We start from the raw sequence: 24,892 nt of genomic DNA, 5'->3' as shown, positions 1-24,892 counted from the left end.
CCTACAGAACCAAGATGGTGGCAGGGTTTACAGTAGCTTAGCAACACTGTCTGGATGACAGACCGAACATCAGGGACAATGGTGGACAGAACCGAACACAGCAGCTTGTATGAAGTGTGAAGCCCGGTGGTGGCGGGATGATGATGTGGGCTTTGGATTAGAAAGGAAAGCAGAGCTGTGACCTTGCTGAGACAGAGGGAGGTTCTACAGAATTCAGTTTGGATTTAAATCTTAGAAATTAAAATATTTCAGCTCCTTTAACACATTAGGTTAAGTTAGTTCATTATTTCTGGTGTCAAAGTTCCTGAAGCAATCAGAACCAAGAGAGAAAGTTATCAGAACGGCTCTTATCAGCGCAGGGCGTGTCATTTCCATGGCAGAGCGGAGCGAAGATAAGCCCGATGTAAATGTTTTCATCAGGAGAGCAAACAGGTTCCTGCTTTCATCTCCAGCAGCAGGAACCTTGAGATGCACCTGAGGGCGTGGCCCCCCCTGCAGCGCCGCATCGTGACGGCGTGTGTCAGCAGTGAAACGGACCGGCCTCAGGAGTCAGAGCTGCACACCTGCTCAGAAACCACAAAGTCATTCAGGTTCTGGAATCAAACCAAACAGCAACAGGTTGGACAGGTGCTGTCATCACATCCGCCGGAAACCGAGACTAAAGACGCCGAGCAGAGGAGCAGAACCTGTGCAGCAGAACCAGCACTTATAGGGTTAACGTCCACATCTCAACAGCACAGGAAACCCAGCCGAGCGGGGGGGCAGAGAGGAGGGGAGGAGGAGGAGGAGGAGGAGTGTTGGCCAGAACCAGAGAGAGCAGAAGAGACGGCGCACGGCTGAAGCCGGCTTTCCTTACCTTCGCGGCGCTGCCTCCACTGCCAGACAGCGATCAGGGTGACGATGTGACCCAGAAGCACCAGGGCCGGGAACACGTTTCCAGGAGGGGCTGTCGGCATCGGGCCTGGTTTAAAGTGCAAGGTCCCGAGCTGGGAGGACAGGGTAGGACGGGCGGGAGGAGGGAGGGAGGGGGGGAGGAAAGGTGAAAGGGGGAGGGAGCAGGCTCTATGGGTGTGGTGGCGTCCCGGACATTAGAACCAGCCCCGCAGAAAACTTCACTGTGACTTTCAGCAGAGCCGCCCTCCCCCCGCTGCCTCTGAGAGCGGGTGACTCAGTCCTCCCTCCCTCCCCCCTCCCTCCCTCTGCTTCTACAGTTTCTCTCCTCCTCATGTTTCTTCCCTCGTTTAAAACTGCCCCCCCCACCAGCACCCAGTAGGAGCTAAAAATAAGCTCCTTTCTTCTGTGGTTCTGGTGCCTGTGGACCGGACCGGTTCCAGTCCTGCAGCCCCCCCCACAGGTCGGCTCTGATGAGACCCCGACTCACCGATGCACCTTGAGTCAGAGTTTCCATCATCTCCTCCCAGAACCAGAGTTCTGCTAACCCGGCCCAGATGAGCCCAGATGTTCCTCCTCCATAATAACCCGCTCACCAGCAGCTCATTGAATAACTGCTTGGTTCCACTAATTGCTTCCTTGTGTTTGGAATCAGTACGTTTCCCAGAACCAAAGCGGTCCGGCTGTGGTTCCTTCATCCCTCCAACCAGAAGCTCGGTTTATTTCTCCCCTCAGGGCCAGTTTGGAACCCAGAGGTTCTGCTTGGAGGGAACCTCCTGGAAAGCATCTCAGCCAAACGTTGGAATTTGGAGCTTTTCGGACTCGTCGGCCCGGTTTGGGAAACATTCCTGTGAGCTGGCAGTCAGATGAAAGCAGCACGCCTTTTTACTACAGGACCTGGTCTGAACTGAGCCTCCAGCTTGGTTCTGATCCCATTCATTAGCTCTGTGGTGTCTGGTGGTCAGAAACCCAACGCCATGGAGCCGGGTCACCCTCACATGTTGACATCAAAGCAGCACCGTGCGCCGGCCCGACCCACCAAAAATAGATATTACAACTCAGAACTCAGTAACCCCCCCAGTCTGTCTGAAATGCTGAACATTTTCTACAGAGCGATATGTCGGCCGGACAATATTAAAATTCTTTCTTCTTCTTATTGTTGTCGGTCAATGGATCAGGTGGTCATTATTCAGCCACGCCTTCAGAAAAAATGAAGCTCATGGATCAACATTCCTTTCATCTGCTATCCATTGTTAATGTCTAGTTGAATTGTTAATAAAGTTTTTTTCTTCTTAAATTCAGACTTCTTTAGCGTTTGTTATCACTGTGTCATCTGTGTTATCATTTAATGGAAGAAGAGAAAAAATATCAGTTCCAAAGATCAGCCCCAAAATATCAGCAGGACGGATCAGGGATCAATTAGACTGATGTCAATATTATTGGAATCTGCCTTAAAAAACTGCAGCACTCGATAGAACCTCCTATAGCAGCCAGGCATGAGCCTCACCGGAAAAGGCAATTCCTTGGCCAGGAAACGCCTTCCACCCACAGCTTGCCAGTTGTATATTTTTTTGTTTGTTTTGTAAGCAAGCAAAAGTGGGAATAAATCGGCTTTTAACTGCAAGAACAGCGTCTAGACATTTCTTGTTTACCATCTCTTGCCAGAAAATACGCGTCATGAGATTCTGGTTTAAAAACACTCCAGTGGCTTTATGCATCAGCTTAGCATCTACAGCCAGCATAACCTCCTATAGTCAGTAAAACCTCCTATATCAGTGAGTGGAGCCTACTATAGCAGCCAGTGGAGCCTCCTATAGCAGCCAGTATAGCCTCCTATATCAGCCAGTATAGCCTCCTATAGCTGTCAGTGGAGCCTCCTATAGCAGCCAGTATAGCCTCCTATATCAGCCAGTATAGCCTCCTATAGCTGTCAGTGGAGCCTCCTATAGCAGCCAGTATAGCCTCCTATATCAGCCAGTATAGCCTCCTATAGCTGTCAGTGGAGCCTCCTATAGCAGCCAGTATAGCCTCCTATATCAGCCTGTATAGCCTCCTATATCAGCCAGTATAGCCTCCTATAGCTGTCAGTGGAGCCTCCTATAGCAGCCAGTATAGCCTCCTATATCAGCCAGTATAGCCTCCTATAGCTGTCAGTGGAGCCTCCTATAGCAGCCAGTAAAACCTCCTATATCAGCCAGTATAACCTCCTATAGCTTCCAGTGGAGCCTCCTATATCAGTGAGTGGAGCCTACTATAGCAGCCAGTAGAACCTCTTTTAGTATCCAGTAGAACCTGCTAGAGCAGCCAGTGGAGCCTCCTATAGCAGCCAATGGAGCCTCCTATAGCAGCCAGTGGAGCCTCCTATAGCAGCCAGTGGAGCCTCCAATATCAGCCAGTATAACCTCCTATAGCTGTCAGTGGAGCCTCCTATAGCAGCGAGCATAACCTCCTATATCAGCCAGTATAACCTCCAATATCAGCCATTAGAACCTCCTATAGCAGCCAGTGGAGCCTCCTATAGCAGCCAGTATAACCTCCTATAGCAGCCAGTGGAGCCTCCTATAGCTGCCAGTGGAGCCTCCTATAGCTGCCAGTGGAGCCTCCTATATCAGTGAGTGGAGCCTACTATAGCAGCCAGTAGAACCTCTTTTAGTATCCAGTAGAACCTGCTAGAGCAGCCAGTGGAGCCTCCTATAGCAGCCAATGGAGCCTCCTATAGCAGCCAGTATAGCCTCCTATAGCTTCCAGTGGAGCCTCCTATATCAGTGAGTGGAGCCTACTATAGCAGCCAGTAGAACCTCTTTTAGTATCCAGTAGAACCTGCTAGAGCAGCCAGTGGAGCCTCCTATAGCAGCCAATGGAGCCTCCTATAGCAGCCAGTGGAGCCTCCTATAGCAGCCAATGGAGCCTCCTATAGCAGCCAGTGGAGCCTCCTATAGCAGCCAGTGGAGCCTCCTATAGCAGCCAGTGGAGCCTCCTATAGCTGCCAGTGGAGCCTCCTATATCAGTGAGTGGAGCCTACTATAGCAGCCAGTAGAACCTCTTTTAGTATCCAGTAGAACCTGCTAGAGCAGCCAGTGGAGCCTCCTATAGCAGCCAATGGAGCCTCCTATAGCAGCCAATGGAGCCTCCTATAGCAGCCAGTGGAGCCTCCTAAAGCAGCCAGTGGAGCCTCCAATATCAGCCAGTATAACCTCCTATAGCTGTCAGTGGAGCCTCCTATAGCAGCGAGCATAACCTCCTATATCAGCCAGTATAACCTCCAATATCAGCCATTAGAACCTCCTATAGCAGCCAGTGGAGCCTCCTATAGCTGCCAGTGGAGCCTCCTATAGCTGCCAGTGGAGCTTCCTATAGCAGCCAGTGGAGCCTCCTATAGCAGCCAGTGGAGCCTCCTATAGCAGCCAGTGGAGCCTCCTATAGCAGCCAGTGGAGCCTCCTATAGCAGCCAGTGGAGCCTCCTATAGCAGCCTCCTATAGCAGCCAGTGGAGCCTCCTATAGCAGCCAGTGGAGCCTCCTATAGCAGCCAGTGGAGCCTCCTATAGCAGCCAGTGGAGCCTCCTATAGCAGCCAGTGGAGCCTCCTATAGCTGCCAGTGGAGCCTCCTATAGCAGCCAGTGGAGCCTCCTATAGCTGCCAGTGGAGCCTCCTATAGCAGCCAGTGGAGCCTCCTATAGCTGCCAGTGGAGCTTCCTATAGCAGCCAGTGGAGCCTCCTATAGCTGCCAGTGGAGCTTCCTATAGCAGCCAGTGGAGCCTCCTATAGCTGCCAGTGGAGCCTCCTATAGCAGCCAGTGGAGCCTCCTATAGCTGCCAGTGGAGCTTCCTATAGCAGCCAGTGGAGCCTCCTATAGCTGCCAGTGGAGCTTCCTATAGCAGCCAGTGGAGCCTCCTATAGCAGCCAGTGGAGCCTCCTATAGCAGCCAGTGGAGCCTCCTATAGCAGCCAGTGGAGCCTCCTATAGCAGCCAGTGGAGCCTCCTATAGCAGCCAGTGGAGCCTCCTATAGCAGCCAGTGGAGCCTCCTATAGCTGCCAGTGGAGCCTCCTTTAGAAGCACTCAACAACTCTTTGTTGTTTCTTTTCTTTTTTATCATGTTCTCCTAAACTGGAAAACAAAACCTCACCATCATCCCTCCAACACCATGCTTCATAGTTTCTATGAGGTGTTTATGGTGATCTGATCTGCTGTATTCGTTTCCGTCCATGATGGTCCAGCATCTCTACACTGGTCTCATCTGTCCAGAGGACACTCTGATCCAGAGGACACTGTCACAGATCTCGTCCTTCATCCAGGTAGATTTATTGCAGTCCTGCTGCCATCTTGGTTCCTAAGAGAAGATACTTTCTCCTTCAACCCTTGAATCTGCCAGACTGGTTCCCAGTTTGTGACCTTTGACCTGTTTTTTCATTGCTCTGTGCTTCCATCTCTGACATTGAGTCTGAATCTGCTGGAAGGCAGCTGCCTGAAATGTTCTCCTCCTGTGAATGACTTCCAGATGTTTGAAGGTGAACTGTAAACCATTGAAAGGCTGATAAGCAGCAATCCCTCCACCGCAGGTAATTGCTGTTGTTTTTCCATCCTGGTTTTCTGTTATAAAACTGTAAACTAAACTCTTTGCATCCTAGAGGTTCTGACTCTGATGATGATCAATAACCTGATCAGTGGATCCAGGCTGATCATTTTACTCCTGATTGCTGCAGAATCACTGAAGCTGGACTCAGTTTTCACTCCTGCTACTGGTTTAGGTTTTGCTCATCCAAAGCAGGGTGTGGCGCAGTGGAAGCATGGAGCACCAGAGGATGTTTCTGGATGAATTAGATCAGTGGTTGATGTTAAAATGTTGGCAGAAACAAACAAAGATTCCAGTTTGAATCCCTGAATTCTTAGAAACTGTCAAACTATGTGAAACCTCAGCAGAGGGAGCAGCAGGAGGAGGCGGAGTCAAGCCCACTCCCACTCTCCTCACATGTGGACGCTCAATGATTCCCACATTCCCCTGCTCTCTCCCACGTATGATTCCCGGCCAGACATCTCAGGAACGCTCCTTCCAATCAGAAAAGTCTAAATGAAACTCCTCTGGATCCGAACTAAAGGTCTGAGTGCAGCAGAGAGGAGGGTTTCATCCGCAGAGCTCGCTCTGGGACGGCATGCATAATGCAGGAATGCTGCAGAGTTTTTCTCCTCAGGAAGCATCCTGGAGGCTGCAGGAGGAAAAGCAAACCTACCGTCAGCCGGAGCCGAGCAGAAACAGCAGCACAGATCCATCTTCCCTCAGAGCGTCTTCTTCACTTTTAGCCACAAAGCAGAACTGAGAAGGAGTCGGCTCTGACCTCACGACATTGTGTTCTGATCAGAACCGAGGGGGGCGTGCAGAAAAAAACCCAGCGGGGGGGTGTGGGGGAGTGGAGGCACGGCCGGGGTGAAGAAACTCCTCAGATTCTGATTTGGGTTTGTCAGCTTTTCCTCCTCCTCATGTGACCAGCGCCGCTGGACCGGAGCCAGGGGCAGAACCGCCCCGCCGGGTCACATTTTCTTACAGGGTTTCAGACAAAGAGCGGAAAACAGGATTTAAAGCCAGAATAAAAACAAAGGCTGCTGTGTGGGCAGCTGCAGACGGCACCGTTTGGACATCCTGAACCGGACTCTGATCAGAACAGAAACTCAGGTCCGACTTTTCTCATTAAAGCCTCCAGAGACTAAACACAGAACCGTCATTCTGGACCTCTAGAAAAGTTAACAGGTTTTAACAGAACTTTCAGCTCAGAGAAACCATCCTAACATCTCACACATCAAACCACGTTTAAACAAATAGAATCATCATATAAAAAACACTTTAAAGATTTTTGCTAAAAAACCTGATAAGTACCGCCAATCTCAATTTTAAAAACCTCACTGGAAAAAATGGAAATCTAGATCAGTAATTTTTTCTTAAAATAGCTGCATTTGTTCTTGGATTAATGAGATAAGAAACATTTTACCAATGGAACAAGACGATTTACATTTAAAATAAGAAAACACAATTGCGTTGTCTTATTTCAAGTGCATTTTATCTAATTATCTTATTTTAAAAGTAAAAATACTCATTCCATTGGCAAACTATCTCATTTACCTGCTCAAATTAAGATTAAGTACACTTAACTTAAGAAATTTGTACATATTTCTAGATCGTTTTTTTCCAGTGTGATTGAGCCTAAAAAAGGTCACACTGCAAAAACGATCTAGAAATAAGTAAATATTTCTTAAATTGAGTGTATTTATCCTTATTTTAAGTAGGTAAATGAGATAGTTTGCCAATGGAATGGGTATTTTTACTTTTAAAATAAGATAATTAGATAAAATGCACTTGAAATAAGACAATGCAACTGTGTTTTCTTATTTTAAATGTAAATTGTCTTGTTCCATTGGCAGAATGTCTCTTTTACCTCCTCAATTCAAGAACAAATGCACTTATTTAAAGAAAAAATTACTTATGATTTCCATTTTTTCCAGTGATTTGCTTGCATGGTTTATAAAGCACTCGATGGGCTTGCAGCAGCGCATTAAGGGAATTCATTAAACTGAAATCCTCTTCTGGTAAAACCACTCAGTCTATGGCTAGAGGAGACAGACGGACCACTTTGGCCAGCTGTTCTTTCACTCAGCAGCTGGAACATCTGGATCAGCATCCCTCCGACATCTGGATCAGCACCCCTCCAACATCTGGATCAGCACCCCTCCAACATCTGGATCAGCACCCCTCCAACATCTGGATCAGCACCCCTCCAACATCTGGATCAGCACCCCTCCAACATCTGGATCAGCACCCCTCCAACATCTGGATCAGCACCCCTCCAACATCTGGATCAGCACCCCTCCAACATCTGGATCAGCACCCCTCCAACATCTGGATCAGCACCCCTCCAACATCTGGATCAGCACCCCTCCAACATCTGGATCAGCACCCCTCCAACATCTGGATCAGCACCCCTCCAACATCTGGATCAGCACCCCTCCAACATCTGGATCAGCACCCCTCCAACATCTGGATCAGCACCCCTCCAACATCTGGATCAGCACCCCTCCAACATCTGGATCAGCACCCCTCCAACATCTGGATCAGCACCCCTCCAACATCTGGATCAGCACCCCTCCAACATCTGGATCAGCACCCCTCCAACATCTGGATCAGCACCCCTCCAACATCTGGATCAGCACCCCTCCAACATCTGGATCAGCACCCCTCCAACATCTGGATCAGCACCCCTCCAACATCTGGATCAGCATCCCTCCAACATCTGGATCAGCACCCCTCCAACATCTGGATCAGCACCCCTCCAACATCTGGATCAGCACCCCTCCAACATCTGGATCAGCACCCCTCCAACATCTGGATCAGCATCCCTCCAACATCTGGATCAGCACCCCTCCAACATCTGGATCAGCATCCCTCCAACATCTGGATCAGCACCCCTCCAACATCTGGATCAGCATCCCTCCAACATCTGGATCAGCACCCCTCCAACATCTGGATCAGCACCCCTCCAACATCTGGATCAGCACCCCTCCAACATCTGGATCAGCACCCCTCCAACATCTGGATCAGCACCCCTCCAACATCTGGATCAGCACCCCTCCAACATCTGGATCAGCACCCCTCCAACATCTGGATCAGCACCCCTCCAACATCTGGATCAGCACCCCTCCAACATCTGGATCAGCACCCCTCCAACATCTGGATCAGCACCCCTCCAACATCTGGATCAGCACCCCTCCAACATCTGGATCAGCACCCCTCCAACATCTGGATCAGCACCCCTCCAACATCTGGATCAGCACCCCTCCAACATCTGGATCAGCACCCCTCCAACATCTGGATCAGCACCCCTCCAACATCTGGATCAGCACCCCTCCAACATCTGGATCAGCATCCCTCCAACATCTGGATCAGCATCCCTCCAACATCTGGATCAGCACCCCTCCAACATCTGGATCAGCACCCCTCCAACATCTGGATCAGCACCCCTCTAACATCTGGATCAGCATCCCTCCAACATCTGGATCAGCATCCCTCTAACATCTGGATCAGCATCCCTCCAACATCTGTATCAGCATCCCTCTAACATCTGGATCAGCATCCCTCTAACATCTGGATCAGCTCTGGATCAGCACCCCTCCAACATCTGGATCAGCACCCCTCCAACATCTGGATCAGCATCCCTCCAACATCTGGATCAGCATCCCTCCAACATCTGGATCAGCATCCCTCTAACATCTGGATCAGCATCCCTCCAACATCTGGATCAGCATCCCTCCAACATCTGGATCAGCACCCCTCCAACATCTGGATCAGCACCCCTCCAACATCTGGATCAGCATCCCTCCAACATCTGGATCAGCATCCCTCCAACATCTGGATCAACACCCCTCCAACATCTGGATCAGCACCCCTCCAACATCTGGATCAGCACCCCTCCAACATCTGGATCAGCACCCCTCCAACATCTGGATCAGCACCCCTCCAACATCTGGATCAGCACCCCTCCAACATCTGGATCAGCTCTGGATCAGCACCCCTCCAACATCTGGATCAGCATCCCTCCAACATCTGGATCAGGTCTGGATCAGCACCCCTCCAACATCTGGATCAGCATCCCTCCAACATCTGGATCAGCACCCCTCCAACATCTGGATCAGCATCCCTCCAACATCTGGATCAGCATCCCTCTAACATCTGGATCAGCTCTGGATCAGCACCCCTCCAACATCTGGATCAGCACCCCTCCAACATCTGGATCAGCATCCCTCCAACATCTGGATCAGCTCTGGATCAGCATCCCTCCAACATCTGGATCAGCATCCCTCTCAGCATCAGAGAATCCTCCACTTTTTAACACATTCAGAACTCTGTTAAAAAACTGCTTAAAATCAAACCATCGATGCGCTCATTACCGACCTCCTGGTGCCTGACTCAGCCATGCAGGATCAGGTTTTACTCCGTAAATATCTATATTTATTTATTCTAATTCTATTCAGTTTATTTCTATAGCTCCAATTCACATCATGTCATCTCAGGTCACTTTCCAGTTCACCAGATCATCCAGTCAGACTGATTCAAAGTTTTCTATCTAAGGAAAACCAGCTGATTGCATCGACTCATTGACTCTTCAGCAATCCCTCACACTAAGCATGCTTGTAGCGACAGTGGAGAGGAAAAACTCCCTTTGAACAGGAAGAAACCTCCAGCAGAAACAATGTCTGTAAATATGTAGCCTGAAGTTTTAAAATGTTTTATGTTTTATGCCCGAGGACAACAGTGAAAACAAGCTTAACGGCGAATACTGACGCATTTACAGAAATGTTCATTAATGTGTGCTGTCCCTGACAAAAAAACAATAAATAAAATCCTTTTTTATAAAATAAAGTAAAAGAATAAATAAATAAAAACATCACTGGATCCAATAGCTCCAAAAGTTTGGGTCAGAACCTTCATCTGGGTCAAACCCGTCTGGGTTTTTATGAAGGATTCAGTCCAAAGCTCCATGAGGTTTTTCCTGGTCCTGGTTCTGTTCCGGTCCGACTTACTGAGTCGGGTCATTTTCTGTGATCCGGTTCTGGAAATCTCTCCCCTCAGTGTTCAGATCGGCCCCAAACAAGTTCTTTCCAGATTTATTCGGGTTAAGAACATTTCTCAGAACCTTTTAAGGAAGTCCAGAATCCTCAGAACCGGGAAGCATCGTTTACATGAGCAGAACCAGATGCTGTGACCCGGTTTCCTTCAAGCTGCAACACCAACAGCTGAAGGTGCTGGAACCGTTTGGACCCAGAAGAAGGTTCTGCAGAAACCTGAAGAAAAACCGGACAGAACCGACAGGGACAGAATGATAAGGGACAGAACGGACCTGGGACAGAACCATAAGGGACAGAACGGACCTGGGACAGAACCGACAGGGACAGAACGGACCTGGGACAAAACCGACAGGGACAGACGGTCTGGGACGTTCCATTTATAAACCTAAACCTAAACTTAATTCATATTTAATCAACTCATAAATTAAAATCTTAAATCTCAGACTTAAATATTTTGATAAACCACGCCCCTTTAATGGACGTGGCCACACCCCCAAGGCAGAGCAACACCAATCACAGGGAGCGGTGGGCGGAGCCCTTCTAATTATCCTTCCCTTCTGATTGGTGTTCCTATAAGCTAGGCGCATGGGGGGGGGTAATTAGCATATCTTTTAAAAGGACTGAAGGTTGAGATTTAATATTTGGATCTAAGAAATAAAATATATACTTAAATATAAAAAAAAACATTTAGATTTAAATTGAGGATTCGGATATTTTTAATCAAGAATTACATTTAGGAAGATTTTAATTTAACACTAAGATTTAAGTTATATTTTTAATTTAAAATTTACTTTAAAATGAAGATAGAATTTAATATAACTTCTAGCTTTGTATTTTATAAATAAAGATTTGGATTTAATTTTATAGACATATTGGCATAGATTTCACATTTACATTTAGTGTTTGTTGAGGTAAATTGATCTAAAGAAATGTTTAGTAAAAGTTTTCCTTTTGGAGCTCCGTACTCGGAGCTCTGATCATGTGATGCGGTTCTGTGGAGCTCATGAGGTTCTGAAGCTGTAAATTCTTCACGGTTCTGTGGACCGAGTCAGGCCTGCAGATGGATTAAAGCGGAAACCTGAACCGGTTCAGTTATTAATCGAATCCTTCATCCAAACATTCATTGATCATCTGACATTTTTAATCAGTGCTGTGATTCCGTCTGCAGAGCTCCAGCTGCAGGGAGCCTGACCTCACCCTCCATGGGGGCCTGGAGAGCCTGGCTGGTGTGTAACGAGCTTCTATCATTAGCGTTTGGTAAACACGGGTTTCTGCCTGTTAGGGAGCAACAGGGATGAGGAGAAACGTGATAAACAACATGTTGAGTTAATGACAGACACACCCAGAGCCGCTCCATCCTCCCTCTGCCCCTCGGCTCGCTCACCGCCCACCAAGCTTCTCTGCTGACACCTTTTGGCCGCAGCACCAAACTGTTTCCTACCTTGGCTGCGCTGAATCAGAGCCTCCATGAAGTTTCTGCTGAAGTTCATCTTCATCATTAAAGCAGGAAGCAGCGCGGCTCTCTGCTGCGCTCTGGCTCTTCCACTCAAGCACTCAGTAATGGTTTGGAATATTGCTTCTCAGTCACTGCGGGCAGGACCAACGAGGTGGACATAAAAAAAAAAAGAAAAACAGGCCACATGTTCTCATTTGGACCGATTCGCCGCTTCGCCCTCCCTGGTTGAGCTCCAGGCAGGAAAAAGCAGAGTGTGGTTTAAAATGGTTTCCCAGAGAGCTGAGTCATGCTTCCTGTCAGGCAGAAGGACGGTGAAGCTGCTTGGTCTAAATCCACTCAGCATCACGACTTCATCTCCATTCAGGAAGAGGAATGAAAAGCAGGTGATTGATTAATGAGCTTCAGCGGGTCGGACCACAGGAACGCCACGCTGACAATCCTGAAATCCACGATCAACACGTGTGTTTATATCAATGGGATACTTCCCAATTCATGAATTAAAACCTTTTCCTCATCAATGGCAAGAAATTCCATCTAGAACCCGACTGACAGCACGAAGTAGGCAGAAGTCCAACAAAAAAAGCTTTGGATTCAATTTTTCTATGTCTGCTTCTGTCTCCTTGAACCCCAGTGGGCCTCAGCAGATGGCCGCTCACACTGAGCCTGGTTCTGCTGGAGGTTTCTTCCTGTTCAAAGGGAGTTTTTCCTCTCCACTGTCGCTACAAGCATGCTTAGTGTGAGGGATTGCTGAAGAGTCAATGAGTCGATGCAATCAGCTGGTTTTCCTTAGATAGAAAACTTTGAATCAATCTGACTGGATGATCTGGTGAACTGGAAAGTGCCCTGAGATGACATGATGTGAATTGGAGCTATAGAAATAAACTGAATAGAATTGAATTAAATTAACCGGAACCAAAGTCCGAACCGTTGGCTACAGCGGAAGAGAACGTGGAACAGTGCAGAACCGTCCTCATCCAGGAGGTTCCAGAAGAACATGGCTCTGCTGGCCCTCCATTGGGGTCAGAGGTCATGATGCAACAATGAGAAATTGAGAGAAAACCAGAGCAACTGCTGATGACCCAAAAGAAAACCACGTAATAAAGAAAAATAGAATCTTTATGATCCTCAGGACCTCCGTCTGTGGATTAAGGAGACAAAGTGAACCTTCTATAAGCTGTGGATCCATGCAGAGATCGACTGATATTGTTTATCTAAAGGCGACAGTCTGGCTGATCGCTGATGTGCCGCTAATATTTAGAGCAGAAATGTTTTTTTTTTCCTTCATTTACACGATAAAAATGAAAAAAAAAGCCTCAGTTTAAAGGAAAAGTCGCTCATATTCAGAATTCAAACTTCTGAAAGTTCTTTAAATCTGAAATGATTCCATCCTGTTCAATAAATGATCAGTGTTTTTAATTCAGAGTAATTTTCATGTGAATGTGCTTTACTGGAGGCATCCATGTTTGTCAAAGAACACTACTGCCACCTACTGGTTAGTGACATTGTCACGGTGCGGTATCGGCTGTTGATCAAGTCCCAGTGCTGTATCTGGTGTTTGTCACAACGCGCTATTATCCAAGTCATCTTGAAAACATTCTTCTTCCAAATGTTGGCTACATATTACGGGTTTTTTCTCTGGCCAGAAGTTCGATGGCAAATCCTCCCTCTTCAAGTTGGCGATCCAACGACCAACCCGTCCGTGGAGGATCAGGAATCAGAAAGGTGGAATAACTCTTTTTTTCACTTTTACCCGATGTATTCCAGCATCCAGCTGCCATGCACGTGGGCATTGTCAGTTTCACTATAGCTCTGGTGAATTTCAATGGTGAAGTCCTCTGGAAATCTTCAATAATTGTTGTTGATTGCAGATGTGTCTAGTAGTTCCCATTGATTTAGCTTGGAAAGCGGGGAGAATGGCGCTAGGCTTACCGCACCGTGACGTCACTGCTGGAAGATGGCAGGAGGGAGGGGTTACTATATTTGGACAAAGATGGCCGCTCCCAGACTCAGTGATCACAACGAAAATTATGGTTTTTATTTTTTTTTAACTAAATAAAGCTAAATTCATTAAATCATAACAAACATATTAGTTTTATTTCTAAATAATGATCAACTGATTCTTCCTGCTTAACAAACTTTTCCTTTAATTATTCTTTTACTGCTAATTAGCTTCTTTAATTATCTTCCATTTCTGTTTTTCCGTTTGTTGTCTTAAAATTAGGCTTTTATTGTTTCAATGTATTTATTTATTCTGTTCAGCATTTTGGTAAATTAAAGTGTTTTGTAGATAAAGTTTAGTTTTTGATCAGTTTAATGACTTTCTGGCCAACCTGAGATGTTTGAACATTTCTGGTCTTCAGAGAATCTTCCAGGAATTTTTCAGTAATTAATGACTTTTAGTTTTTTGCTCTAAAGGGAATTTCTGACTTTATTCTTTGTGCTTCGTTTTCTTTTTTTTTTACGCTACATTCATTAAATCACTGCGAACGGATGAGTTTTATGTATAAATTATGATCCGTTGATTATTCCTGCTGATCGGACTTTGTCTATAAACTAATCCAACCAAACATGAAGCAGACGGAGGAGCAGAGATTAATCAACTTCATGTGATCCTGATCAGCAGATGAGAATCAGAACCAGAACTTCCCGCCTAACAGACCTGGATCACAGGCTGGAGGTGAAGGAACCGTGAATCCTGGTCCACAAGATCCTATCGACAGAAGATCTCTTAGTAGGAGATTTTATTCTTCAATAAATGAATAAAGACGGAACAGAAGTGGATTAAAATATCACAGAATAGAACTTAATAGAATAGAATAAAGCAGAACAATCCTGCTGAAGTTTCTCCAAATGAGATGTGAAAGAAGGAAGTTGAGTTTAAAAATGTCTGCATTTAAATCTGCAGCAGAGGTGGAAGAGCCCCCCCTATAGACGAACAGAACCAGATGTGCTCCTCTTCCAGTCGTTAAGCTTTACTGCTAAATGGAAACAGAGAAATGAAGAGCTGTCTTTGTGTTCAGCTCCTCCGGGCGCCAAGTTAAACATGATCTACGCTCAGAGAGCTTCGCGTTTTCCACAGATCCTTCTAACTGAACCAAAGCTCAGACTCTGAGCCTCTGCTCCGCCAACATTCCCATCAATGCTCAGGGCCTGGTCCCAAACCAGAACAACCGTGTGGAAAAGCAATCCAGGCGTTTTTCTCCCAACAAAGAGGACTTTTGTTCCAGAGGCCAATCCTGCAGCACAGCTAAAAATACTCACTGAAGGTTTGGAAAATGGCAGCAGGCTGGGAGGAATTTTCCCCAAACTTTTATGGAATAATTACGGAGCTGACTGTGGGGAACTTTCTCCTTCATCATCTAATTGTTGTTGCAACAGAGGAGGAATGATGGGGCGCGGTGGGAGGACTGGCATCTCTGAAGGATTCTTACAACCTTTTAATGAAATCCACCTTCTGGTGGATTTTCATTGCCTCCCTGTATGTGAGGAACGTTAATCAGGAACAGAGGCGGGTTCTGATGAAAAGAATGAAAAATATTCTGGTTTTCTTTCAGCAGGTCTGTCAGCCAATGAGGAGCGGGGAAACGGCCACGCCCTCTGAAGACCGAGCGTTTGTGCTCCAGAGGAGCTGACGGCCGATCGGGAGTGACGGACCGAGGGATCAGCGCAGACGAGAGGAAGAATGCAACCCAACGAGGAACACGTCTGCAGAGAAACATTCCTGCTGATAAAACCTGCAGCTGCTTGGAAACGGCTTTGCTCCCACCTGCTCTACATTACCTGCCCTGCAGCTCCAGAGCAAAGAAAACCAACAGTCGCATAAAACCAGAGGAAAACAAAGAATAAAGTCAGAAACTCCCTTTAAACAGGCTGAGAGCAAAAAACTAAAAGTCATTAATTACTGAAAAACTAACAGCAGCAAAATCCTGGAAGATTCTCTGAAGAGCAGAAATGTTCAAACATCTCAGGTTGGCCAGAAAATCATTAAACTGATCAAAAACTAAACTTTATCTACAAAACACTTTAATTTACCAAAATGCTGAACAGAATAAATAAATACATAAAAACAATAAAAGCCTAATTTTAAGACAACAAACGGAAAAACAGAAATGGAAGATAATTAAAGAAGCTAATTAGCAGTAAAAGAATAATTAAAGGAAAAGTTTGTTAAGCAGGAAGAATCAATGGATCATTATTTATACCTAAAACTAATATGTTTGTAATGATTTAATGAATTTAGCGTTAATCAGCGTTCGTCACGATCTCAGAGTCTGGGAGCGGCCATTTTTGCCCAAATACAGTAGCCCCTCCCTCCTGCCATCTTCCAGCAGTGACGTCACGGTGCGGTAAGCCTAGCGCCATTCTCCCCGCTTTCCAAGCTAAATCAATGGGAACTACTAGACACAGTAGACTCCGTAGAGTGAATCCTATTAAGGTAATTCTTTTTCCCCCGCGGGATTAATTAATCTATTCAGGTGTAATCTGAAAATAATTTCAGTAGTTCTTCATGTACAGTAAAAAAATAAAAATAAAATGATCCTATGTTGCTCATATCAAACAAACTAAAAATAAATCTCATCCTCTCTCTTAGTTGTAGAATTCTCTCCCTATAAATATTTCATTCTGTTAAATAATGACGATCATTCTTTAAATAAGATCCTCGTCAAAAAGACACGCAATGTTTTGTTTTAAAAACCTAATGTGTCTAACGGATCTAGAGAATTACTTATTTTGTTGTTTTATGCACAAAAATCCGATAAAAAAGGGACTAAATTGGGAAATAAAACAGCATGATTGGCGGTAAGGAGGGCGGAGACAGAGGATAGTCTTTGAAATGCGTATTACTGAGCGTATGCTGAGCTGACGGGGTATGCTGAGCTGACAGAACAGTGGCGGTACAGTAGTGTTCTTTGACAAACATGGATGCCTCCAGTAAAGCACATTCACATGAAAATTACTCTGAATTAAAAACACTGATCATTTATTGAACAGGATGGAATCATTTCAGATTTAAAGAACTTTCAGAAGTTTGAATTCTGAATATGAGCGACTTTTCCTTTAAATAAAGAGAAACTAACAGGAACAGGTTCCATGGAGTCAAAGGCCAAAAACAATGAAAATAAATTTAAAGAAGATCCTTCTAAAGCTGCTGATGAAGACATTTTTCTTAACATTTACTGAATTTAATTTTTTTCTTATTCGTGTACAAAACACATATTTTGAAGCAATAATGGAACAAATTTCACTCCATAGGTCTGGAGGAAGAGGAGGATGAAGCTGAATGACGGATCTGTCCCCAAAATTAGAGACGAACCCCAAACTTTTGAAAACCTTCAGGGGGAAAATCAGACAGAAGCAGTTTAACCAGGAAAATCTGATGGATTGTGACCAATGAAAGGAACCCAAAGATAAACGGGACGTAAAGCGTCTGCTGCTGAATAAAAGCTGCAGGAATCATGATGAAGACTAAGAACCAGACGGGAACAACGAGTTCATGTGAAGATCAGGCTGCAGCTCATAGAAAAATACATCTAGAAGCTGATTTATTGATGGAAAGAAGGTGGGAGGAGACGAGCAGACGACACATTGACAACAGAAATAATCACAGAGTTAAAGTCAAATAAGGAAGCAAGCCGATTCGCCAAGCCGTTAAACGCCGGTTTGACTGCTGGAAGTGAAAAAGCCTGGAAGGATTATTGCTTAAACTTTTCTTTCTCCACCCATGGTGAGAAATCCTGGGAAGATTCTGCAACCGACGTGAAAACAGCTCCAGGCGTTCTGCTCCACAGGCGCAGTAAACAGAGGCAGCCTCTCATTGGTCGCTTCTCACAGGTGGAAACGTTCACAATCAGTTTAGTCCTTTCATTCTGGAGCAAAACCATCAAATCCAGACTCTACTAAACTATTTAAACTTTTCACACCCCTAAAACTTTTCCTGTTTGACCTCATTTAAAACGCAAAGCTGAAGGTATTTTAAATGATAAACCAACAGAGAGGGAGCGCTTCAGGCTGAAGGGGAGGGGACAGATGGATTTCTGCTGATTTATGTTTTAAAAAATCTGAAAAGTGTGGCATGCATGTGTTTATTCCCCCGATTCCTCACATGTAAACCTGGTGAGCTTTGGGAGGTCACAGCTTATAAAACAAAAATGAGGGAAGGACGGTTCTACCAAAAAACATGGTCAGGATGGCAGAACGGGTAACTCTGGAGGAGCTGCAGAGATCTTTGTGCAAAAGAAAACATCTGAGGAGGAAAGTTAGCATCATGCTGTGGGATGGAGATAAATCCATGACAAGGACTGGAGAAAGCCTGTTAGAGGCTGCAGGAGACCTGAGGCTGGAGGTTCACCAGAGACCCGATGGATGGGTTTGGTCAGAGCAATTTAAGGTTTTAGAATGGTCTAGTCAAAGGCCAGATAAAAATCAAAATGGAGATCTGAGGTACAACCTGAAAACTGATGTTCTCAGATCTTCTCCATCCAACCTGAATCAGAATAAGACACTTATACAAAGAAAGGAGGAAGATTTCAAATCTGGTTGAAACAAACACCCCAGGGTCTATAAAGCAGCAGCTCCAATCCAAGCCACACTTTTCAGATAAAAACTATATTAAAATAATGAATACGGATAAGAAAGAACTTCCCTAATGATCAGAGGTGGAGTTACGGTCAGGCAAAACCAGACAGTTGATTAGGACCCCAAGTTCCACAGGGCCCGAAAAACTGCTGATGGATGTGTGGCTAGCAGTTATTACTTATCTACTCAGGTTAATTATGTTTTTAGTAAAAATCGTTTGGCTGAAATGTCACCAAAGTGCTTATGGCATCCTTAGTGTCCAGGAAGGCAGCAGCAAAACTTATGAAAACAAACGAAGCAAAGAGAAGAGAAAAGAAAATGATTAAAAGAAGCTACCCCAGAGGTGCTAACAGGAAACAGACGGAGAAAAGAAAAGCTTCATCACTGCGGCGAGGACTAGTAGCGCACCAAGCTGCGGCGGCTTATAGCAGTGGCTAGTCACAGGGGCTAGTAGCAGTGGCTAGTAGCAGTGGCTAGTTTCAGCGCCAAGTAGCAATGGCTAATAGCAGTGGTTAGCTGCTTCGGCTAGTAGCAGTGTCCATTTGCAGCAGCTGGTTGAAGCAGCTAGTAGCAGTGGCTAGTAGCAGTGGCTAGTTGCAGCAAGTAGTAGCAGTGGCTAGTAGCAGTGGCTAGTTGCAGCAAGTAGTAGCAGCGGCTAGTAGCAGTGGTGTAGAAGCGGGATAGTAGCAACAGGTAGTGCCCCTTTGTAGCAGGGGTTACTAGTGGTGGATAGTAGCAGCGGCTAGTTGCAGCGGCAAGTAGCAGTGGCTTATAGCAGTGGTTAGTAGCAATGGCTAGTAGCAGTGTCTATTTGCAGCAGCTAGTTGAAGCGGCTAGTAGCAGTGACCCGTTGCATTGGCTTGTAGCAGGGGTTACTAGTGGTGGCTAGTAACAGGAACTAGTTTCACCGGCAAGTAGAAGTGGCTAATAGCAATGACCGGTAGCAGTGGCTAGTTGCAGAGGCTAGTAGCAGTGGCATAGAAGCGGCTAGTAGCAACAGGTAGTTGCAGCGGCTCGTAGCAGCAGCTAGTAGCAGTGGCTAGTTGCAGCAACTAGTAGCAACGGCTAGTAGCAGTGACCTGTTGCAGTGGTTTGGTGGCTAGTAACAGTGACTAGTTTCACCGGCAAGTAGCAATAACCGGTAGCAGCGGCTATTTGCAGAGGCTAGTAGCAGTGGCGTAGAAGCGGCTAGTAGCAACAGGTAGTTGCAGTGGCTCGTAGCAGTGGCTAGTATCAGCAACTAGTAGCAACGCCTAGTAGCAGTGATCCGTTGCAGTGGCTTGGTGGCTAGTAACAGTGACTAGTTTCACTAGCAAGTAGCAGTGGATAATAGCAATGACCGGTAGCAGTGGTTCATAGCAGCAGCTAGTAGCAGTGGCTACTACTAAAACTTAAAACTATTCTTGTGTCGTCGTCTCATGTCCCAGGGCCCCATGCCTGCCGTTACCTCGGGCCCCACATTTCTTAAATCCGCCACTGTTCACGCTGCTCTGGTTTATCGTATAAAAACACCCTGAACTCTGCGGTAGCAGCATAAACAGGCTGTCAATACTTCGGGACGAGATCCAGATGTAATTTGCTACCAAGAATTCAGCTGAAAAACCTAAAGGCAGAGCTGAAGGCCCTCCGCGGTCTGCAGCTATCAGAAAACTTTACCACTTTTAATCATAACCATCTGACCAAAGCGTGTTTGTCATATTTTACATGAGACGATCTTTAGGACAGGTTTAAGGTTCTGCACGGGGACCACAGTGACATCTAGTGGCAAGAACGGCAGATTCCAACATACTAATTAGCTCAGGTCTCAACTAAAGGAGAAATATCCTAAATGTTGAGCAGAGAAACTAACAGGAAGCTTCAGCTGGAGGCTGGAGGACACAGGAGCTTCTGAAAACAGGAGATCTCCTGGGAGCCGAGGTGAAATGGCTAAGAGCAGCTGATGGATGCACAGGAGCACCAGGAGGCCACGGTTTGCAGATGCGGGGCTGCTAGAGAGAAGTGGTGAAAAAAAGGAGCAAACTGATGAACGTCGACCCAAAGTATCATCAAAGTATGTTTGGGAGGAAATGTGCCATAGCAACACAGCAGGAGGAAACGTGAGCGTTTCAGGGACTGACCACTGCAGTGAGTCATCAGAAACCTCAGAGAGGGCGGCTCCGCCTGCTGCCATGGCAACGGGACACACCACAGAAAGATGAGCAGATACTCAGAGAGGGCCAGAACGCACGGTGGTCAGGAGACGATAACGCTGCTACTGGCAACATGCATAACAGACCCAACGCTTCCTGGAAGCGAGACGGAGACTGACTCACAACCAGAACCGAACCCTAAATATACCCACAGAGAGAAACACCAAGAGTGGGACGCTTTTCTAACGCTGCAGAACTCAGAAATAAATAAAGCAGAGCAGAGAAGGAAGTAAAACCGTCGCTTCTATTTAGGCAGAATTATGGAAGGAAATTTGTTCCATTATTGCTTCAAGCAAAGAACAAGCAAAATGCAATACTTTGAGTTCATCTAGAAAGGTTAATAAAACCAGTAAAATGGTCAGATTTATGTCCAAACAAGATCTTTCTGGATCCAAAACAGAAAAAGATCTCATGTTAGTCCGACTGAAGAAGCTTCGATCTTCATAAAAGTTTGGCTAAAGTTCTGCAGCTGGTCGGACATTGGAGCAGAAAAAGACGATCTGTTCAGACGTTTGATAAAAGCGGAATTTTATCCGTATTAAAAACCTTCTAACTGAAATCTACGAGACAAACTTTCACCGTTTGAAGAAAAGAAGTGTTTCTACTGAGCCAAGGAGACGAAGGCGACTCAAACTTCTTCAACTACCGAGACACACTTTCTTGCTGATTCAATTCTATTCAGTTTATTTCTATAGATCCAATTCACATCAATTCATCTCAAGGTACTTTACATTTCACCAGATCATCCAGGCAGGAGAGAGCAGCGCCCAGTTACAGCGGCTTATAGCAGCAGCTAGTAGGAGGGGATAGTAGCAGTGGCTAGTTTCAGCGCCAAGTAGCAATGGCTAATAGCAGTGGTTAGCTGCTTCGGCTAGTAGCAGTGTCCATTTGCAGCAGCTGGTTGAAGCGTCTAGTAGCAGTGGCTAGTTGCAGCAAGTAGTAGCAGCGGCTAGTAGCAGTGTCCATTTGCAGCGGCTCGTAGCAGCGGCTAGTAGCAGTGTCCATTTGCAGCAGCTGGTTGAAGCGGCTAGTAGCAGTGGCTAGTTGCAGCAAGTAGTAGCAGCAGCTAGTAGCAGTGTCCATTTGCAGCGGCTCGTAGCAGTGGCTAGTTGCAGCAAGTAGTAACAGCGGCTAGTAGCAGTGGTGTAGAAGCGGGCTAGTAGCAACAGGTAGTGCCCCTTTGTAATGGCTTGTAGCAGGGGTTACTAGTGGTGGCTAGTAGCAGCGGCTAGTAGCAGTGGCTAGTTGCAGCAATTAGTAGCAGTGACCCGTTGCAGTGGCTTGTCGCAGGGGTTACTAGTGGTGGCTAGTAACAGGAACTAGTTTCAACGGCAAGTAGCAGTGGCTAATAGCAGCGGCTAGTAGCAGTGTCCATTTGCAGCAGCTAGTTGAAGCAGCTAGTAGCAGTGGCTAGTTGCAGCAATTAGTAGCAGCAGCTAGTAGCAGTGACCCGTTGCATTGGCTTGTAGCAGGGGTTACTAGTGGTGGCTAGTAACAGGAACTAGTTTCAACGGCAAGTAGCAGTGGCTAATAGCAATGACCGTAGGGTGGCCAGATGTCCGGCTTTAGGGCGGACAGTCCGGATTTTCATTGCACTGTCCGGCGTCCGGCGCTGCACCCAGCCGGACGTGTATTTGTCCTCCTTTACCCCCAAATTCCACATACTCCGTCAGCGCTCCGCCCCGCTCACGTACGGAGTACTTGTCTGTCATGTAAATCAATGAGAGCTGTTCCACATCCTCCGCTCGTCACCGCCCACGTACGTCTTCTCCGTCCTTCACCGTCAAAATACGGAGCTGAGCTATTTTTTGCTCCCCTCCGGTCCGTCCAGATCAAGACCCGCTATTGCAATCGCACCAAACAGAAAAAAGAATGTAGAGAAGACCCGGTTTGTCAAATTAAATTATATTAAAAACAGATCGGTATCTAGAAATTAGAGGATAGTTTGTATATATTCCCAAAAACTAAGAGCAATTAATTAAATAATCGGATGCAGACTATTGGTGCTTCAACAGAACAGGAAGAAGTTGTGAGATTCTAGAGTGAATCTCACAACTTTAAAAGAAAATTCTTATTGCAGGAATGGATGAAGAGATGATGAGTTTGGAAGCAGAGAATAAACAGAGTTCATACAAACTATGTATGATCCTAGTTATCCCTGTTACAAAAATCCACAACAGAAAGAAAATATTTGGGCAGAAACTGAACATCTGCTGGATGATGATGGGGATTTTTTTAATATGTCAGATTAAATTAAGCGTTCACAGGTTTTATACAGGAATGAGGAACTCTAATTTAATGCTCTTTTAATGCTATTAGAAATAATTTTAATGCCATCAACAAGTATCATGTACACAAGTTATTAGTTTACATGAAATAAGGAGCTGTAAGCACAGTTCCATGACTCAAGTTTATATATATATATATATATATATATATATATATATATATATATATATATATATATATATATATATATATATATGGATAGATAGAGAACATGGTGAAATCATCTTTACTCTCGACAGGCTGCAGCCATGTCATGAATTCCTCTTTTCCAGCCACTTTTTGCAGTTTGCATCGTCCTATTCTCTAGCTCTTTTTCGAGCTTCTTTTCCAAACAACTGCTTTATGATCAATTGCAGCAGTTCTGCGCAAATTAATCGTGTTAAAAAATGGTCACTTTTTAAACACCACAATGTATTAAATAAATACAAATGCTGGGAACCAATTCTTTTTTACATTTCTTTAATATTTTGTTCTATTCAGCTACACAAGCATCCTCTTTAAACTACTAAGAATTGTGCTATAAATGTGACTTTACCCGATTCTTATGTACACCTTAGTAATTTATTGATATGCCGCACAATGTCCTCCTTTTTGGTGCTATAGAAATGGCCACCCTAAATGACCGGTAGCAGCGGCTAGTTGCAGAGGCTAGTAGCAGTGGCGTAGAAGCGGCTAGTAGCAACAGGTGAGTCAAAGTTTTCTATCTAAGGAGGAGCATGAGAGAGGAGTGGATGAAAGCGACCGTATTCGTTTTAGGTATAAATAATGATCAGTTGGTTATTCTTTGATGAACAGAGTTTTTGTTTAAATCTGATAAATGTGGAAATATTCCAAATCTGGGAAGATCTCAGATGTGGAGTTCCACTGGGCGTTGTTCTAGGGTCTATCATTTTTTCTTTAACATGAGATTTAAGAGGAAATCCGCTATTTTAACACCTAAAATCTCCCATTTTGATCCTGAAAAAGAGCCGGCAGGTTTTCTAAGCATATATTAGTTATTATTATTTTCACCCACAATAGTTTTATCCAACGACTCAAACAACATTGAGACAAAATAAGACCCAAACACTGAGGCAGGAAGTTCAAAGAAAGTCGGATTGAAGCGGATTATTTACAGAGCGGGATGGATTCAGTCTGTGGTTCAGAGTTAAGCCGAGGATCTGTGAATAACAATCTAAGGACAGTCACGCAGCAGTTAGTCATCCAACATAAAAACACGGTTTAACGAGCAAACAGCAGAGTTATTCAGGCAGCGGGCGCCTCGCCGGCTGGTCTGCAAGGACTTGCCTGCAGGGGTTTGTGGGTGAAAAAGACATTCCTGACTAATCATGAGAGACAAGCTGACATCAGAGAGAATAAAAAAAACAGCAGGTGAGCCTGAAGGACGACAGGATAGCGAGCGGAATCACAGCGCCTAAGGTGCTAATGTGACAGAAAACAGAAGAATGCAGCTGAGGAGTGGAGGGAAAGGGAAACATGGCTGCCAACCGCTTCATCAAGAAAGAATCTGAAAAGTTTTACTCCTCCTTTCTAAGACGAGCATCAGTTTTCTATACTTCCCTCAGCTTAAGGTCCGGACTTTGACTAGGCCATTCTAACCCATCAACAGTATCTCTGGATGGATGGATGTCTAGTCTGGTTCTCCTGCTGGAAGCTGAACTTCCATCCTAGTCTCAGATCTTCTAGCAGGTTTTATTTCAGGATGGTCCAGATTTGACCTCATCTAGAAAAGATATTAAATCATTAATTAAAAAAAGGCCACTGGGGGAAAAAATGGTTTCAACTCTTTTATAGATTTCTATGAGTTTATTCCAGATTATCGGAGCAGAGGAACTAAAAGCTGCTTCTTCATGGACCTGAGAGGTCTGGCTGTCGATCCCCTG

The 24,892-nt window shown here is 45.5% G+C and overlaps 1 protein-coding gene across 16 annotated transcripts in view; it reads right to left on the bottom strand.

Annotated features, from left to right (window-relative positions):
* The window catches only part of pleca (plectin a), a 154,195-nt gene that overhangs the window by 74,637 nt on the left and 54,666 nt on the right, over positions 1–24,892 (bottom strand). For 2 of the 16 annotated variants that reach the window (XM_038270734.1, XM_038270736.1), the window contains exon 1: positions 11,941–12,010. The exons of 9 other annotated variants lie outside the window; for them this stretch is intronic. In XM_038270734.1, coding sequence (XP_038126662.1) covers positions 11,941–11,998 — 58 coding nt within the window. In that variant the 5' untranslated portion in view covers positions 11,999–12,010. Of the gene's footprint in view, positions 1–856; positions 1,042–6,118; positions 6,235–11,940; positions 12,011–24,892 lie in introns of those variants that run through there. 5 more of the 16 variants (XM_038270737.1, XM_038270739.1, XM_038270726.1 and 2 more) reach the window with 3 other exon arrangements.

The sequence above is a fragment of the Cyprinodon tularosa genome, unplaced genomic scaffold (assembly GCF_016077235.1).
Source record: "Cyprinodon tularosa strain WSP-4 unplaced genomic scaffold, ASM1607723v1 ctg774, whole genome shotgun sequence".
Classification (NCBI taxonomy): domain Eukaryota; kingdom Metazoa; phylum Chordata; class Actinopteri; order Cyprinodontiformes; family Cyprinodontidae; genus Cyprinodon; species Cyprinodon tularosa.
The sequence above is the reverse complement of the archived record's forward strand: the minus strand, read 5'-3'. Positions and strand labels throughout refer to the sequence as shown.